Source organism: Gavia stellata, chromosome 1 (genome assembly GCF_030936135.1).
Source record: "Gavia stellata isolate bGavSte3 chromosome 1, bGavSte3.hap2, whole genome shotgun sequence".
Taxonomy (NCBI): Eukaryota; Metazoa; Chordata; class Aves; order Gaviiformes; family Gaviidae; genus Gavia; species Gavia stellata.
Window position 1 is genome coordinate 108,792,111 of NC_082594.1, and position 16,940 is coordinate 108,809,050.

The following is a 16,940-nucleotide window of genomic DNA, read 5'->3' on the forward strand; positions in this document are numbered from 1 at the left end:
CAAAAAAGGTTTACTAACACATGACTCTCAGTTTTGAGGTTTATTCTTCTCTTTTTATCTTAGAGTGCCTCAAGGGTTATCCATTAAACTGAACTTCACTTCTTTTGATACACAACAATATGCAGACAATTTAAATATTTTTGAAGGTATAGGACAAAACAAGATTTTAAGAGGTAAGGTTATTTTTCAGCTAATATTACTCTTCCATTAATAAAATTTAAGTAGTAAAATAAGCATTTTGAAGTGAAAAAAATTGCATGCATATGTTTAAGTGGAAGAATGCATCTGTGTAAAGTTACCCTGTTAGACAATTGATCTCGATATACGTATCTACTCTTACAAAGTGACCAGATAAATGCTTCCCAAATATATTAAGAAATTTCCACTTTTTTTCAAGATCTTATTTGAACCATCTTGATAACTTGACCAGATCCATGGTCTTGTGGGGTCCATTTTTCATTGGAAATATGTTGCCAGAAGATCCTGTTACATTGCACACAGTAACATAAAATGAAAGTATCTAAAATTAAGCTGTTGGGAGAAGTACTAGGATATTCCCTGAAATTCATTACAAGCCTGACATTGCTTTCCTCAGACCTTGAAATATTGATGATACATTATCTCTGTCTCTATATTCTATTCTGGAAAACTGGGATTTTGCCCATTTTTCACAAGACTCAGTCTATCCAGCTGAATTCCATCAGGGGTGGAATACATATACTTGAAAATAAGTATATAGAGATAAGTCAGAAAGATATATTATTTTTATCCTTATTTTTGGAAGCAGGGAGAGAATGGGAATAAGAAATAGTAAAAGACTCATAAAATCAAGAATGGAGAAATTCTACCCTTTCAGTACTGCTTTGAATTTGGCTCTCTTTTGGAATATCAATTTACATATGAGAAATTGCTTCAATAATATTCTCTGCAGCAACCATTAACTTACATGGTTTTAAGGACTACTGTGGGGATGACCAGTAATACCACAAAGACAATGTTAAAGACTGTCCTGTGGATTCCCTAAAAATTTGCAGTTTGAGGGGTAGTTTTCCAGGTACTGGAAATACCAAATGTAGAGGAAAGAAGGGCTACAAGACATTTTCAGATTAAGACTCTCCACTTACGTAAGTAAAAGAACCTGAGAAGGAGGAAGGAAAATAATGCACATATAATTAAGTGTGAAAGATGATGCCCATTGTCTTTCCTTAATAATTTGGCACTGTTTCAAATATATTGTATTACAAGTAGGTAAATAGCTCCTCCTCAGAAAAGCAAAGTCTCTCTATCTGTGCAGAATTGGGCAAGGACTTCAGAAGAGAAAGAGGGGAGGCAAAGCTTTCACAGAACACTGAGGAAGTCAGGATTTTCTTTATCCTGAATATAGTCACTAGTCTAACTGTTGTTGCCTGACATCATATCAGCTTTAGATGTAGGAGAAACTATTTTACGGTATGATGACTTATATCAATCCTTTCATTTCACACATACAGAATTTATATGAGTGAATTTAAATTAATTTAGAATTTAAAGTCAAATACTTTGTACCATATGATTATAGAACCGCCCAGATTGGAAGGGACCTTGAAAGATCCTCTGGTTCAACCTTTCATGGAAAAGGGAGCCTAGATGACATTATCTAGCACCCTGTCCAGTCGCTTCTCAGAACATTGCAATTGTTTCTGTGCTATGTGCCTTCATCACAAAATGAAATTCCTATGCAATTTCACAGTTTTCTTATTCTTTTAATATCTCTGAGTGTATGTGCTAATTATTAAACTGTGAGATTAAGTATATATAATAAAAATATGTAAACAATACTGTGATTCTAGAATTTCAGAGTGCATATCAGTAAATTTTGAGAACGTTTACAGCATAATAAGCATGGATATGAATGTTATAGTGTTGAATATGTGTACTATAAAAGGCGTTTCTCCACTAGCAGATATCCATATTGATGGATATGAGAGGCGGGTTATGCAGGATACTTATATGGCAGCCAAACAGCTAAATGCCTTCAGGGTTTTGAAGCTATTGTAGGCAAGATCACGGTACAAGAAAGAAAGCATTCTTTAAGACTCAAAAAGCTAATCCACTGTATTTTTGTGACAGCACTGGGGATTTTAATGCACATGGAATTGTTTTCTTTCTGACTATATTATTCTTTATTTGTTCTCAGCTTCTCTGTCAGGGACTAATCCTGAAACAATTTACATTTTTTCTCATGAGGCTACAGCACAGTTTATAACCGATTATTCTGAAAATTACAATGGCTTTAATGCAACGTACACTACATTTAATGCAAATGAACTAAACAGTAAGTGTTCTTTTTGTGTGTGTGTGTTTGTTTGTTATCCTGAAAGTTTGGTGAAACTATATCTTCAGTTTGACAAAATGGAGATGAAAAGGGAAGAAATATTTTCGGGTTTCAGTCCACTAACGAGATCCACTTTGAGAAATTTCATACTATTTTAAAGATCAAATAATTGATTTCAATAAGACTGTCCACAGGTTTACAAGCTTGTATCTAGTAGTAGGGTGATGCCTTACAAAGTTAATCTGTTTAAATAGGTAAAACTCTGCCTATATCTCCAGCAGATTCCTCTCAGTCAGTTTGTTCACTAATGAACGCTGTGGAATCACTGACACTAATCATTATTCTGTGATTGCCTGACAGTACCTGCTCTCCAGAATTTCTGGTTTCCTACGTCATTGCCGCAAGTAGTAGTCCCAAATAGTAAAACTAACATTCAGGAAAATGCCAACTTCAGTAAATAGGCACTGAAAAAAGTCCAGATGCAGTAGATCTACAGTGACAACAAAATGCAGCAATATTACTCATGCATTGGTGTTCTTATAAAAAAAAAAAATTAAAAATTTAGATGGAGATTGGACTACTGAAGGTTTCTTCAGCTGGTAAATTTTGAGCAGGATGTGAATAGGGGATGTGACTGGGAGGGGATATGCTGCAGGAAGCATCCAAAGTGCCAGCAAACTCCTGTTATGTGGAAGCCCTTGCTGGGGGCTGACCTGCATTTCAAGGCACCGTGAAAAGACACTGAACAAAATACCATGGGAAGCAAAGTGATGAGGATGTTGCAGCAAATATATGTGAGCAAAGAAGGAGCAAAGGAGAAGGACAAGGAAAGGGGCATCCTTGGTGCATGGAGCACATCACTTATCTTCTGAGCATTCAGTTCTGGTGGGGAGCCCTTTCAACTGGATCAATCCAGGCCTTGGCAAAGAAAAGAGGAAAAGAGCAGAGTTAGCCCTTAGTGTTAGCTATGTAAGGGGTCCCCTCTCATTGCCCCACCATATCTCTGGTGAAGGACCAAAAAAGAAGGTTGATGAATGATTGCAAGAGTATGTAGGTCCACCTACAGCAATAGTGTTTTGTTAGCAAGTACAAATGGCACATTTATTTGAGTAATTATGTTGCATTGCATAGAAGAGGAAATTGAGTTACCATGGGTTCCAGTTTTCAAACATATTTAAAAATTTACATTGTTCATCACTCAATCATGTAATTCTGAGAAAATACTTAACATCTCTGTCCTTTTTATTTATTAGAGGTTTTTATTCACAGATTATGAAAAAGTCAATTGCACTTTTGAAGACGGCTTTTGTTATTGGATACAAGATTTAGATGATGATTCAGACTGGGAGAGAGTTCAGGGACCTACCTTTCCCTTTATGAGTGGTCCTGATGTTGATCATACATTTGGCAACGTGTCAGGTAAGATCAAATACAAGTTGCTTGCAGATTAAAGGGAAAGCTTGATTTAACTTCTGTTATACTACTGTACGATGGATTCTTCATAGTAGTATTATTGCGATGTAATTTTATTCTGCTGTAAAAATGAGTCAGGGCTACCAGACAAAACATTTTATGCTACTAATTGCCATCTTGTGGAAGTATACCAAAACTAAAAGAAGAAATAAAGGAATATATAAAGTGATTAAAGTGTGAGGTATTGAAAAGTCTCAATGCTATTACTATGCTGAAGTGCCTTATCCAAGAAAGGAATCTCTATTATGCAACAGTGTTATAAGTCAAATAACTCCATGTTTACCTTAAAAAAACAAACAGGCTTAGTTACATTTTAGGGAAATCGCTTCTATTTCATCTCTATCTACTGATGACATCCTCATGGCTGTCACAGAATAATTTTGATTTAGCATAAAGTTGACCTGCAGGGTACATAGGGCACCTGTGTCCCAGTTAAAATCACACACCAAACATACTGATTTTCAACATATGTGCAAAACACACAAACATTCCAGCAACTGCTATAGCAAAACAACTTAATTGGAAGACTGATCATATCAAATGTGGGTTTTAATTAAAAAGACAATACTGAGAGAAATCAGATTTTGAATGGGTATCATGAATGCTTATCCCAGAATTAGACTCCAGAAGTTTTCTTCTGCTTCAACAGAAAAAACAAACTCTTTCTCAGCTGATTTGTCAGTCCAGCACAAACTAATTAACATAATTTGGATTTTGCAGTGTTTATATGTATTCTATGTAAGACTTATACAGAACTTATTCAGTGACAAATAACTGGAGAAATTGCAAATTATTCTGGAACAAGTTACTCCCAGGAAAAGAAAAATATTATTCAGCATGTTATTGGATAGAAATTATTCACCTCGCTCTGAGTAAATGTACATTTTCTAAACAATCTTCAGAACACTCTTTTATCTTCCCACTTGACTCCTAGAATACAAATCAGGTGAAAGAACATATAATTTGTTTAACAAAACAGACGATGATTTCTAGCTCTCTTGAAAATTCTCTCTGTTTCACTGTGCTAGATCTAAGCTGATGTATATAATGTTGCTATACGTAATGTTGCTATTATATTGAATATTCAAATTTCTATGACCTGCATTTGAAGTAAAAATGTGAGCTGCATCATTAATATTTAGCTATTACATACATTTAATGAGACAGTGTATTTTTGGTTTGTTGCTCTTGAAAAGCAAAAGACTTAATACATAGTCAACAATTGATTCTGAATGCTCAGAGGATTGATGAAACAAAGACAGAAAACTGCAACTGACTGTAGAAGACCTTCTCTGAGAAAGAATGCTGTGCTAATTTTCTTAAAGCTAGACACCATGTATATTTTAATGCATGCTTTCTAAGTCAACACAGGAAACGAAAGGCCTGATTCAGATTTCAGACTAATTTTCAGGTACTTTAACCTCCCACATGAAAAAGCTAGCTAATCTAGAAGTATAGATAACAGAATATAGTATATATAATTTAAATGATAGAATTATATTTACAGTTACATTTATATTCATATTTATATTTATTTGTAGATTCTATGAATATAATATTTGCATATATATGAATTAGATAGATAGATAGATAGATAAAATAAAATCTAATATTACAGCCATAATTTCAATAAAGAAAGAATTTTATTTTAGGACTTTTATCTCTGCCTAATTTTGCTTTTCTTATGACAAATCACAATGCTTCTGTAGCCTGGCCTCACATTATATTTCAATATGGCAACAAGAAGTCCAAATTCCCAGCTACAAGGAATTAACTAAGAAAATGCTAAAAACCCAATTTCCCCAAATAATATATTTTTATTGTTTATAATAGTTCACCTTGCTATAAAATATTCATGTAGTCATTCTCTCACCCCCATCAACATTCAACCCATATTTCCCATTATTATGTGGATAAAAATCATAAAAATATCAGGAAATTCTTCTGCAAAACCACAAGCAATGTCAAACAGGAAGACATTTTTATAAACTAAGTAGAAATCGCTCAGGTCAATCATTGCCTTCACTAAATAAAAGGCAGACTTCCCACTGACTTCAAAAGGACTAGTTACCCATTTCATGTCTAGGTCTGAAAAGTGTCCAACAAGCTTAAAAGCTCATATTAATATGGTGTTGACTGATGAATATAACTTGGGATAATCATTCACATTTGTTGTGTCAGGAATCTTCCAAGCATGCAACATTATTCGTGCTTGATATTATTGATATTATTTTTAATGTAAAAACTACCATTTAAAGAAAAAATCAATAATTCTGTACTGACTAAAATGTGCTCATTATCTTGCAGGATTTTATATTTCAACACCCACAGGGCTTGGATTTGGAGAAGAGAGAGTCCGGATTCTGAGTTTGCCTTTAGTCTCTTCAGAACCATCTTGTTTAAGCTTTTGGTATTCTTACATAATTCCTAAACATACACTTTGTTTAAGAATAAAACCAAATAGCTTTCTTTCATATATAATATTAATCCAAGTCAGTGTGCCAGCAATATAAGCCTGCTTCTGTTTGCGTTTCCATGATCAGTCTCAACTCCAGGCCTGGAACTTTGACTCCTTTGTAGGTTCGATTCTTGCAGTTAGCTTTAATGAATTTTCTTTGCTTTAATGAATTTTCTTTTTCACTCTGTATCCAATATTAATTTCTATACAGAAATGATATTAAGAAACCCTGAAAAGTTTTTTGTCATGAAGCTTAACTAGGCCTCTGCAGAAAATACAGCAAAGTACCAAGTAAAACTTCCAGGTGTAATCTAAACATAAGATTAATTTTAGTTTTAATGCTCACTGCAAATTAGTCCTAATTCCATAAAACTGTTTATAAAATAAAAAGCTTGGTATTTTTCAATGAAATCTCACTTTGTTCTAATAATAGCAAAATTGCTCTTCCCACTCTAGGTATTTCATGTACAGCACTAATGTTTACCGTTTGAGAGTTAGCATAAGTAATGAGCATGGTTTGGAAAAGATCATTTTCCAGAAAGAAGGCAACTATGGAAACAACTGGAATTACGGACAAGTAACTTTAAACGAAACATCTGATTTTAAGGTTTGTTAAACTGCTAGTTCTTTTTAAAATTTATTTTAGTTAAAACGATATCAGAGTTTTCTGCCAAATGAACCCTATGATCCACAGCTCCAAAGGTAGTATCTAGTACAATTTACTAATGCATGCCATCAAATAAATGTTAGCATGCAGAAGACTGGAGTCCCCATTTGAATTGTCATCCCTCCTTCCCTGCTCTGGAATTTAAATATTATTATTATTGCAAAAAACAGAAAGCCTTAACATTGTCATGGGACAATCAATGTTATCACGAAAGAGAGCTTTCCATAAAACAAGGGTGTTCAAGGCCTATTAAAATCTCATGTGGAGTTCAAAATCTCGACAGTGACTGTGATACAAAGCACTTAGCCATGAGAAGATTTAAATTAAGTAACTTCAGATTCTGAAGCAGGATTTTCACTAATTTATTACAGAATAATTCACTGAAAGTGAAATTAATTTGACAGAAATTAATTTGGCACCACATAGTTAAAAACTGACCTGACTTATCTGTAAACAGAAGGAAGAGACTTGTGCTAGACAATTCCTTCAGCAACTCTCTATTGAAAACAATTTCTTTTTATAGGTATTTGGGTTGGCTTGTCTTGCTATAGTAGTTTTGACTGATGCAAAAGCACTGCCAGAATGATGCATTTACCATCTGAGGAAGTAAATGCATCTGTGGCCTGGCTGCATCAGATTTCCAGCAAATGCGTGTTTTATGATCTCAGAAAGAGTGCTATACCTAGCTGTATTTCACCAGCACAAATTCCTTGGTAGCAAGATTACTTTAAATACATGGATATTAAAGCACAATAATGAAGAAATGAGATTAATTTCAATTTTTCATGGAGATATGCCATTCAATCAGGAGACGTTTGGAGTGATGAGATGAGTGATACAGAATTTCTGTTTCAAAAATTACATGTATTTATATATAAAAAGTAAAGTTATTGAAGAGTTTTAAATCATGTTCATCATTTATATGAAGAAGTTCCTGCATTCTTTAGAATGATCCACTCGGTTTGCATAGTGCTGTTTTGTTTTGCGAGGCATCCTGTCTCATCCTTAATGCTCTTCTCCAAGTGTAGCACCAGTGTAGATTACAGTGGAATTAAGAGCATTCAAGAAAGAAGACAGAATGGTTCAGCATAAGAAGCTGAAAATTTTTTCATTAAATTATAAAATTCTGATTTTTTTCATGAACTCCAGGTTATTTTTGATGCCTTTAAAAAGCGTGGTCCCAGTGATATTGCCTTGGATGACATTGGCCTGACAAAGGGAAAGTGTAATGAAAGTAATTATGTAGAGGCAACTGTGATTCCAACTGTTACTACTGTCCCTTCAGTTCCTAGTAAGTAAACACTAAATTAGAGTTGGTTGCCATTTCCTATTACTGTGTTTGTGTATGAGTGATTCAGAATTTTCAACTTTCAGTTTTACAAAATTCTTTCTTCAGCATTATAAAATTATCTTCAGGATAACATACTAGGGATCATGTTCCCTGCCCATGGCTCCGTTGATAACAACAGAACTGGTAGATTCACAGCTTAAGCTATCAGTACAGTATCTTCCAAAACTTGAAGAGTGGAGGATAATTAAAGAATTCAGAATTTGTCTCCAAAAGATTTAATTAGTAAAGCTTCCAGGAAGCCACTGAAGGGGAAGGAAGAAGAAAGAGAAGGAAGATTATAACCTCTATAGTTGAAATTACAAGCAATGTAGCAGGGGAATAAGAGAATGAGCAAAGTCACATAATAATATCACTAGAGGTCTGAATAGTAAAAATTCACGAAGCTCTGAGAACACATGCACGCTGAAAACTCCCATATTTAAGGGAATGAATCTATAATAGTGCCAGAATTGTTTAAGAATGGAGCACAATACATGTGAGTGTCTAATACCCAAAATGGAGGTATTATCTGGAACAAGGCTCACAATGAATGAGTTCTTTCTAACAGGCATTTGGCTGTATTGTTAGTCCTACTATAGCTGATTACATTAAAAAGGAAAAAGAAAGCAATATTTGCTTTGAAAAAAATTTAAATAGGGAAACAGAAAGGACAGAAGGACAGTTAGCAGTTCTTCTGGTTTTGGGGGAAATGAGTGGACAAAAAAAAACAATCAAAGGACTCTTGCCACTCCCTGATCTAATAAGAGGTTTCATTATTTGCATGAATTATGGTATGTGTCAAAACCTAAGCCTGATTTCTTCAATTTTGCCTTTGCTAACTCTACTACTTGTGGTAAAACAGGAGTGATGAATAGGTGCTTGCTCTAGTAATAATGTATGGGGCTTTTTTCCTGCTTGATGGGGCCTCATCTCATTTCATCTCACTATCTTCTTGGTACCTCTTCTGAATCCCAGGTTCAGTGGGAAACTGGAGGAGGGTTGGTTTTGTTTGCACATTTTTGCCGTCTTCTCCAAGTCAAGTAGAAGTTAAAGAAACATGAAACGTCTCTACCTATAGCGCATATGCACTTCTCCAGGCAGGTTGTACAACTTCATCCAGACCCATCATATTGCAGAGTCTTTCAGAGGAAAGCACAGAGATTTAAGCTTCCTCAAAACATTTCAGATTCAGAGAGATAGTTAGAAGAATCTCAATGAGAAAAATATTTAAAAATATCTGTAGCCATCATTATAAATCTGGAAAATGTACATAAAACAATGAAGAAAGATTGCATATGATGTTAACCAGGTCCACACACATTCAAAGGAAAAACTGGTACAAATATGAATAGAGCTTGTGGAAAAAATCATTACAATATCTGATAGGGCTTTGTAATTTATTGTGAAAGAGGCATGAACTTTTTGGGAAAAAAGAGATTTCTACAAAAGACTTATTCACAGATGGCTTCAAACCATTAAAAGAAACAGTGAGTATGTTCCAGGACTGCCTCCTATTATATTTACTGTCACTTACAAAGCAGAGCTAGTTGCTCTCTTGACAGCATATCGTAGATAAAGACGGTTTAAAATAATAGAAAAAGACTGTTTGCATTGTATTCATGTTGAAGCACTGTGTAATAATATTGTCATTCTATCAAATCTATCACCTTTAAATATCCTGCATCAGGACAAGTAAGAAAACAAAACCTTCTAAATAGAAAAGCAAAACTCAGTTTTAGAGCTCCATCCTGAGACACAGGGAGGTAAATTTCAACAAGATGTCTCTGTCAGCAAAATTAAATTTTAGTAACACTAGTAACTTCAGCCATAATTTACCAAAATGAGTTTTGGAACTCGATTGTAGTTTTCATTAAATTAATATTGTGGAGAGGTGCTGATGTCTGCCACCTCCAGCCATCTTTCAGGTGCTGTGGGTAAACACACCTCACAAGTTAGCATCAGTCTAATGATTAGTGGTAGAATGACCCTGCGGTAAATAGTAGCTGAGCGCTGCTGTCAAAACACCAAAGAAATGTCATTCAAACTATAGATCTCTACCCAAAATATGGTGATAAAGTTTTAACATTCAAAAAAAGGAAGTGGTCATGTGGCATATAACTCCTTATGAAACAGATTAGAGAAAATCCATACTGTCCTTCAGTATGATACAAAAGCACAGTCTAAGCTGTCGCTGGGGAAAAACTAACTTGTTTGCATAACTTTGTTGAGGCATGCTACGTATACGCTGTCTGTAACCTGCTGAAAAAAAGTGTATGTTATCAATCATCTTCAAAGAAGTATGAAATTACTTTGATGGATGTGGTGCAAGTTTACTAACACTAATGATTTCACTACAAATGTCATGTCTATAAACAAGAGATGAAAGAATTTGAGCTGAGCCAATTTCTTTTGCTAGACTTAGAGCTTCAGTAAGAGGCGCTGGCATCATTCACAGTGCCAAAAAAGCTCAATGAAAAGTAAAAAAAAAAAATTCAGTGGTGGGATAGGGAAGCTGGATTTGCTTTTGTCTTTTGCACAAGACTGTCAACTTACACTTTCATCTAAAACAAAGATTGCTTTCATCTTCATAGTAATTTATAACCTGTCTTTTAACACAAACAACAGTGTGGAAATCACAGTGTAGATTCCACACTTCAGATGTGTATGTCAATATAAATTAAAATTTTGGCCACAGCACTGAGGAATTTTTTTTATGAATAGGTCATATATCATTTTCTACAATGTTGATAAAATCATCTATTATGCTCAATGAAAGGAGAAAGGTTATTGGTGCTGATTGCTGTTTGGTTCTCTAACGAGTGACAGCTATAGGAATAACACCGTATAAATTTGTGTTTAAAGATCACTGGAAATTTTTAAAACATTTTTTCCGGACATGAGTAAAATCAATTGCTTCTATCATTTTTCCATGCGAGAGAAAGAAGATCATTACTAATGTGCCTTACATGTAGTTAACACCATATCGGATTGCATCATAAGTTGCCCCTGTTCTGTTTTTAAGAAAGTTGGTTTTGCTCTGCTCATATCATCAAATGATACTGGCTAAGAATCATATATTCTGCATACAGCTTTACAATAGTTGTGTGTCTGTTTGTACATGCAGTAATGTTCCATAAAAAAAGCCAATGTAATCTTTATTTGTTGTTAATGGCAGAACTACAGAAAGTAGTAGTAGTCCTCATTATGAGCCATACGGCTGAAACATAATATACTTGTTAGTGTGTGATTGTTAACAGTTCCTTTTCATTTCAGAGAGTTTGGCTTTTCTTGCCAGGAGTGATTTGGTGAAATAGAAAGTTCTATAAGATGGCTGTCGTGAGAAAGCGCAAATCTTTCTTGTATTTAGTGGAGCTTCCTCCCAGTGGGATTCAACGGGCAAACTCAGTAGGACTTGTAGATTATGCAGTCCCCAACCAAGTGGCTCAGAGTATGCAATACTGACAGACATAATGAAATATAAAATCTGAGCCATAAGGGGTGGTGGTGGTGAGTGTTAAAGTTTAGCCAAAGTCTGAAAGTTAAAAAAATCAATTTTAATTCAAAGAATAAAACAACAATAAAAAAGGTAGATTTCCTCTGCCTTAAATTCTATTTCCTGAAGCAGGTGGAGAAACACTGTTTACTTTTGAACAAAGTAATTGTGAACAAAAGTGAGAAAACACCAAAGTTCACTCTGATGGTACAGCTGAAATGAAAATAAATAATATTTCTCAATAAAAAGTAAAGTTTTGGAATATGAAGCTGATGTATTTCAGATGTAAAACACTATCTAAACTATATATGAAAGAGAATATTGAATATATAAAATACAGTTAGCTATGTCTCTCTGTGTGAGCGTGTATGTGTGTAAATACATATCTACATTATTTGCTTTTAAATAAATTTTATTCATTTATATATATAAGTGCATATACATAGTTACAATAAAGACCTTTCTTATTGGAGCAGTTGTTTCAAGGAAAAAGCAAATGGCTACTTTTACCATTTACAATGTTTAACTGTAAAAGTTTTTAGGGTCCTGATGAAATCAAAACTTTTTTACTATAAAGTTTTTTACTTTAAAGTTTTACTATAAAGGGCTTTTTTACTATAAAGTTTATTTGCTAGATGATAAAATGGGCTTTATACTTCAGTATCTCTGCTAATGCTGCAAGAACATCAATCAGATATTAAGCAAGGCATACAAGCTAAGTGCATAAATAGATTATATTTGTGGGACGGGAGGGCTTTCTTTCTTTGACATTTTCTAGCTTTTATATTAATGTACTAGTAAATTATACAGTTGACTGTATCACATTCTTTTCTTCATATTTTCTGTCATGTGCACAGCTTGCAGACCAATAATCACCAAATGGAGGACAGACTCTGTCCTTCCCCTAACTACATGGGGAAGATTTCTCATAGCACCATCATGAATACAGTTGCGCACCTGGGCACTGGCACTTCACAAACAACAATATATGAACTATAGCTGTAGATAACACCATGGCATCAATTGTATGTGTCAGCAGGTCTGACTTAGACACTGCAACTAATAAGGACAGTGAATTTCTTACACACCTTGTTTCCTCAATGTTCTCTGTTCTTACCGGAGTGTTGGCTTCTTGTAACTTACTGTTCAAGCTTTATACCAATGGCACCGTAACTGAAATGTTACAGTGATGAATTTAGCTTGAATATCCTCTTCATAAAATTACTTCTTCCAAATTATCTTTGCTACAACAGATTGCAAAAGCAATAGTTTAATTATATTTTTCAAATATTTTCTTTTTCAGCTGACTGTGGAGGGCCAGTTGAACTCTGGGAGCCAAACAGTACATTCAGCTCTGAAAACTTTCCAAACAATTACCCTAATCAAGCTTTTTGTAAGTCATTCTTCTGAAAATCTTCAGGAAAAGTTTAGCCATATAAAAGTAGAAGTATTAAATCTGCTTTCCCAAGTCAGATGCTGTCAAGCAAAAAAGATCTAAGCTATATACAGTGGGATCTTTTAAATTAAGTCTATATGGCACTTAGCAGAAGCTAAGGAATCATGTGCCAGTTGATTAAAAAGTGATGAAGACAAGCATAATCCCTTGGAATGGGTTCAGACAGGCCAACCTCATCATGCCTATTATGTCAAATATCTTTATGTCAATGCAACAACAGACAAGGTGCTGAAAGTCCCCATTTTACCATTACACCTCAATGTATTTGCCAGGTTAGTATCATCATTTCTTCTGTTAAATAGTTAACCTTTACTAGGGGCAAAGAATGTGTGTATGCATGTTGCAAGGGATCCTCTCTTCACTGAATGTTTCTTAACATACTAGTGAAAAGACACTGTTATTCTGCTGTTGTTACTTGATTTAGATTAAGCTACAGCTGGCAAAAGTGAAAATGTTTGAAGGTGGTCCACTATGTGCTGTTGATGGATGAAGCAAGGAAGAGAACTTTGTCATTGCTTCTTAATGAAATTTTAATTATTTATTACTTCACCTTTAACTGGAGAATTGTGTTGGGATGCTAATCACAAGAGCTGTAATTTTGTGTTTCTGTCCCTTTTGAGATATGGTTCTCATTTCTAGATATTAATTTCACAAGTTCCTAAATGAGTCTCCTACTAGTGAGAACATACTTTTCATTCTATGAACAGATTACAAAACAGTTGGGTTTTTTTTACTTTCTTTACAAGATTTCCATAGTATCCACACTTACACAGATTAAATATGATAAAGCATAGGTTAAACAGAAGCAAATATTTCTTCTCTAAAAAGACATCTAACTTGAAAGACAGGCTTCTGTGACTGATTATAGAAATTAACTTACTATCAAATGAGACTTAAGTGACAAGACTATTTGTCATATTTTCACAGTGACAAAAGAATTAGCTTTGCTACTTTAAGGAAACTCACAGTTGTCAGGAATGGTAAAAAACGCGTGTGTGTATGTGTTAGGAGCCTAAATCTGTTATTCAAAAGTGTTTTAAAGAATGACAGTCAACTGAATTTTGGATCTTGACAGCATAAGTTGCTTTTAAAGATGAGATTTAGACTTCTAAGTCTCTTGGGTGATTCTTAATATTTTAACAGAGATACTTCCCCCCCCCCCCGCCCCCCAGTCCTTCAACATGAAAATGACACAGTAAATGTAACAACTGAAAAGGTGATTTGTGTGTGTGTGTTATTATTTTCTAGGTGTGTGGTACTTAAATGCTGAAAAGGGAAAAAACATTCAACTTCATTTTCAGGTTTTTGATCTGGAAAATATTCATGATGTAGTTGAAGTCAGAGATGGCAGAGGACCAAATTCCTTACTTTTGGGCAAGTAACAGCACTGGGTAGTAAAATGAATGTAACCAGACACCTGGAACAAACTCATGGATATGATATAAAGGAAATTCATTTTCTCTAATTTCATTCTACAATTCTTCACATTTTTGGGTCTCCAAAATTAGGAGGAAAATTTGAGAAAGTGTACTGTATGTGATGTCACATTTTCCAAATGTTTGCACACACTCATCTTTCTACGTAATCCAAATGAAATTAATTTCTCAATAAATAAGACTGCTCATGTATGTGGACAAAGAGAAATATAACCTCTTAGTCAAACCTTATTTTTCTATACTGGTGTGTAGAATTTGGGGTTGAGCTTTGATAATTGCAGGCTCATAGCAGTTAGATTTGGAGGAATAACTGTATTCATGTGGTAGCTGTATTTGCTTTTGAACCCAAAACATTTTGAAATACATAAGAACAAAATAGCTTAAATGTATTCATGTTCTCCTGGAGAATAGCTGTCTATACAGGACAAGACCCATTGTCAGATATCTTCTCTACAACAAACCAGATGACAGTAACCCTCCTTACGGACAAGTCTGTAACAAAGAAGGGATTTCTTGCAAACTTCACTACTGGCTACCTTCTAGGTAAGCATATGAACCCTTGTATTTAAGAGGTTATACCACTGGTTAGATACATTGAAGAAAAAGTGGAGAGTGGAAAGTGACTCTCAGTCCTTGATCAACAGAAATATGAAAAAGTTAAAGAGAAATAGCCTAGCAGTTGCCATCTGTACTTTATGTTTTCTAGCATGAAAAGTGACATTTTTGTTGCTTTAGTGTAACTGGACCAATGTCTGCAACTCTGTGTGACATTATGTGAAAAATTTACTCAGTATTTTGACCAAAACCTATTCAAATGTTAAGAGGGCAAATACAAACTATTCCCTATACAAGCCGAGGAAAGAACATCACTTCGTGAGTCATATGAGGGTGTCATTAATGTGTGTCTAAATACATTTGTAAAATATTTGTTATCAATCACATCCACTAGAGGACAAAAATGTATATGGTAACTGTGATTAATGTTTGCAATATGGTCCTCCTTGCATCTTTAAAAATTTGGTCCTTAGCATGTGAAGGATCTGGGAAGAGTTCGTCTTCTAAAAATTTGGACAGCAGAGTTTCTGGTCCAGCCAGTCCTCTTCTGAAAGACTCCAGTTTTTGTTGGGGATTGCAATTAATCTTCTCACTCATATAAATAATTCAGCAATTAGCTCTCCAAAAACATGCAAAATGGAGCCAAATGCTAAAGTATATGCTTACCAGGAAAAACACTTATACTAACTCTAGACCAAAATCTTGATGGAATTAGTTAGAGGCTTTGTAATACTTCTGTGGAAGTCTGACAGCAGAAAAAAGAGAAAGAAAATCAGTATATATTCAGACATGTGTGAAGTACCATTCATTTGCAGGGACAGAAAGTCAGCAAGAATCTACACTCTTTTTCTTACTTTAAATATCATAAAAGGCAAGTGTCTTCCAGCATGTTTAGCTAGCTGCAGCTTTTTTATAGATTAACAGTAATAATAATATTAATTTTCTTAATCTTTAAAAAAAACTTAACCATTGATATACCTTTGTAAAATCAACTCCATTTAGTCCCATTGTGGAAGACTGAGAAGTAGGTTTATGCGGACACATGACCATTTTGCTGCTTCTTGTTCTGCCTTCTCTATCACATTTACTCAGTCCAACAACATTATGCTTTTTTTTAGCTGCTTCAGCATCTTTGCTGAGCCAGCTTTGCCCATATTTTGTTGTAAAATAAAAATTAATCTTAGCAAGATGGAGTTCTCAAAGTGGCCGTTGCCAGTTCTGGTTAAATATATTAAAAAGTTTCCATTTGCAAAAGAATTATGCTTATTCATGATATTTGCAGCCAAAGGACAGAGGCTAATATCATTAGCATGCAGGCCTAAAGATAAAAGGATTGTCAGTAAACAAATTAATTTTACAAGAAAAGCAGATTTTTCTTTGTATTTTATTTTTCCATGAAATATTGAGTTTTTGAAAAGAAACCATAATTTGAAGAGAAATACTTTTTGGCAGTATGCAATATAATAAAAAACCTGTCTAAGTGAGAACTAAGCTCTATGGAAAATCTGGCATCAGTTATGGCCACTGAATGTGTGAAAATCTGGTTCAGGCCTTTTATAAACCATATTCTTTTGTCTCCATATTGTACAACAGGCCATACTGACTGATGAATGAATCATTTTATATCAATATTAAAAATTCAGAAGCAAAGAAATTATCTTGCCTTAAATAAGATTTCTAGATAATTAAATGTTTCAGTCGGTAAGTCCAGGAAGGTAAAATAAAGAAAATAAACCATTTTTCAATAGAATTTAAGTT

General features: G+C 34.3%; 1 protein-coding gene across 1 annotated transcript in view; it reads left to right on the forward strand.

Moving 5' to 3' along the window:
* Window positions 1–16,940, forward strand: part of TMPRSS15 (transmembrane serine protease 15) — a 57,367-nt gene that overhangs the window by 21,733 nt on the left and 18,694 nt on the right. Inside the window, exons 11-19 of the mRNA XM_059820072.1 lie at window positions 64–173; window positions 2,177–2,314; window positions 3,584–3,733; window positions 6,095–6,197; window positions 6,702–6,852; window positions 8,062–8,203; window positions 13,039–13,128; window positions 14,440–14,565; window positions 15,039–15,170. Coding sequence (XP_059676055.1) covers window positions 64–173; window positions 2,177–2,314; window positions 3,584–3,733; window positions 6,095–6,197; window positions 6,702–6,852; window positions 8,062–8,203; window positions 13,039–13,128; window positions 14,440–14,565; window positions 15,039–15,170 — 1,142 coding nt within the window. The remainder of the gene's footprint in view (window positions 1–63; window positions 174–2,176; window positions 2,315–3,583; window positions 3,734–6,094; window positions 6,198–6,701; window positions 6,853–8,061; window positions 8,204–13,038; window positions 13,129–14,439; window positions 14,566–15,038; window positions 15,171–16,940) is intronic.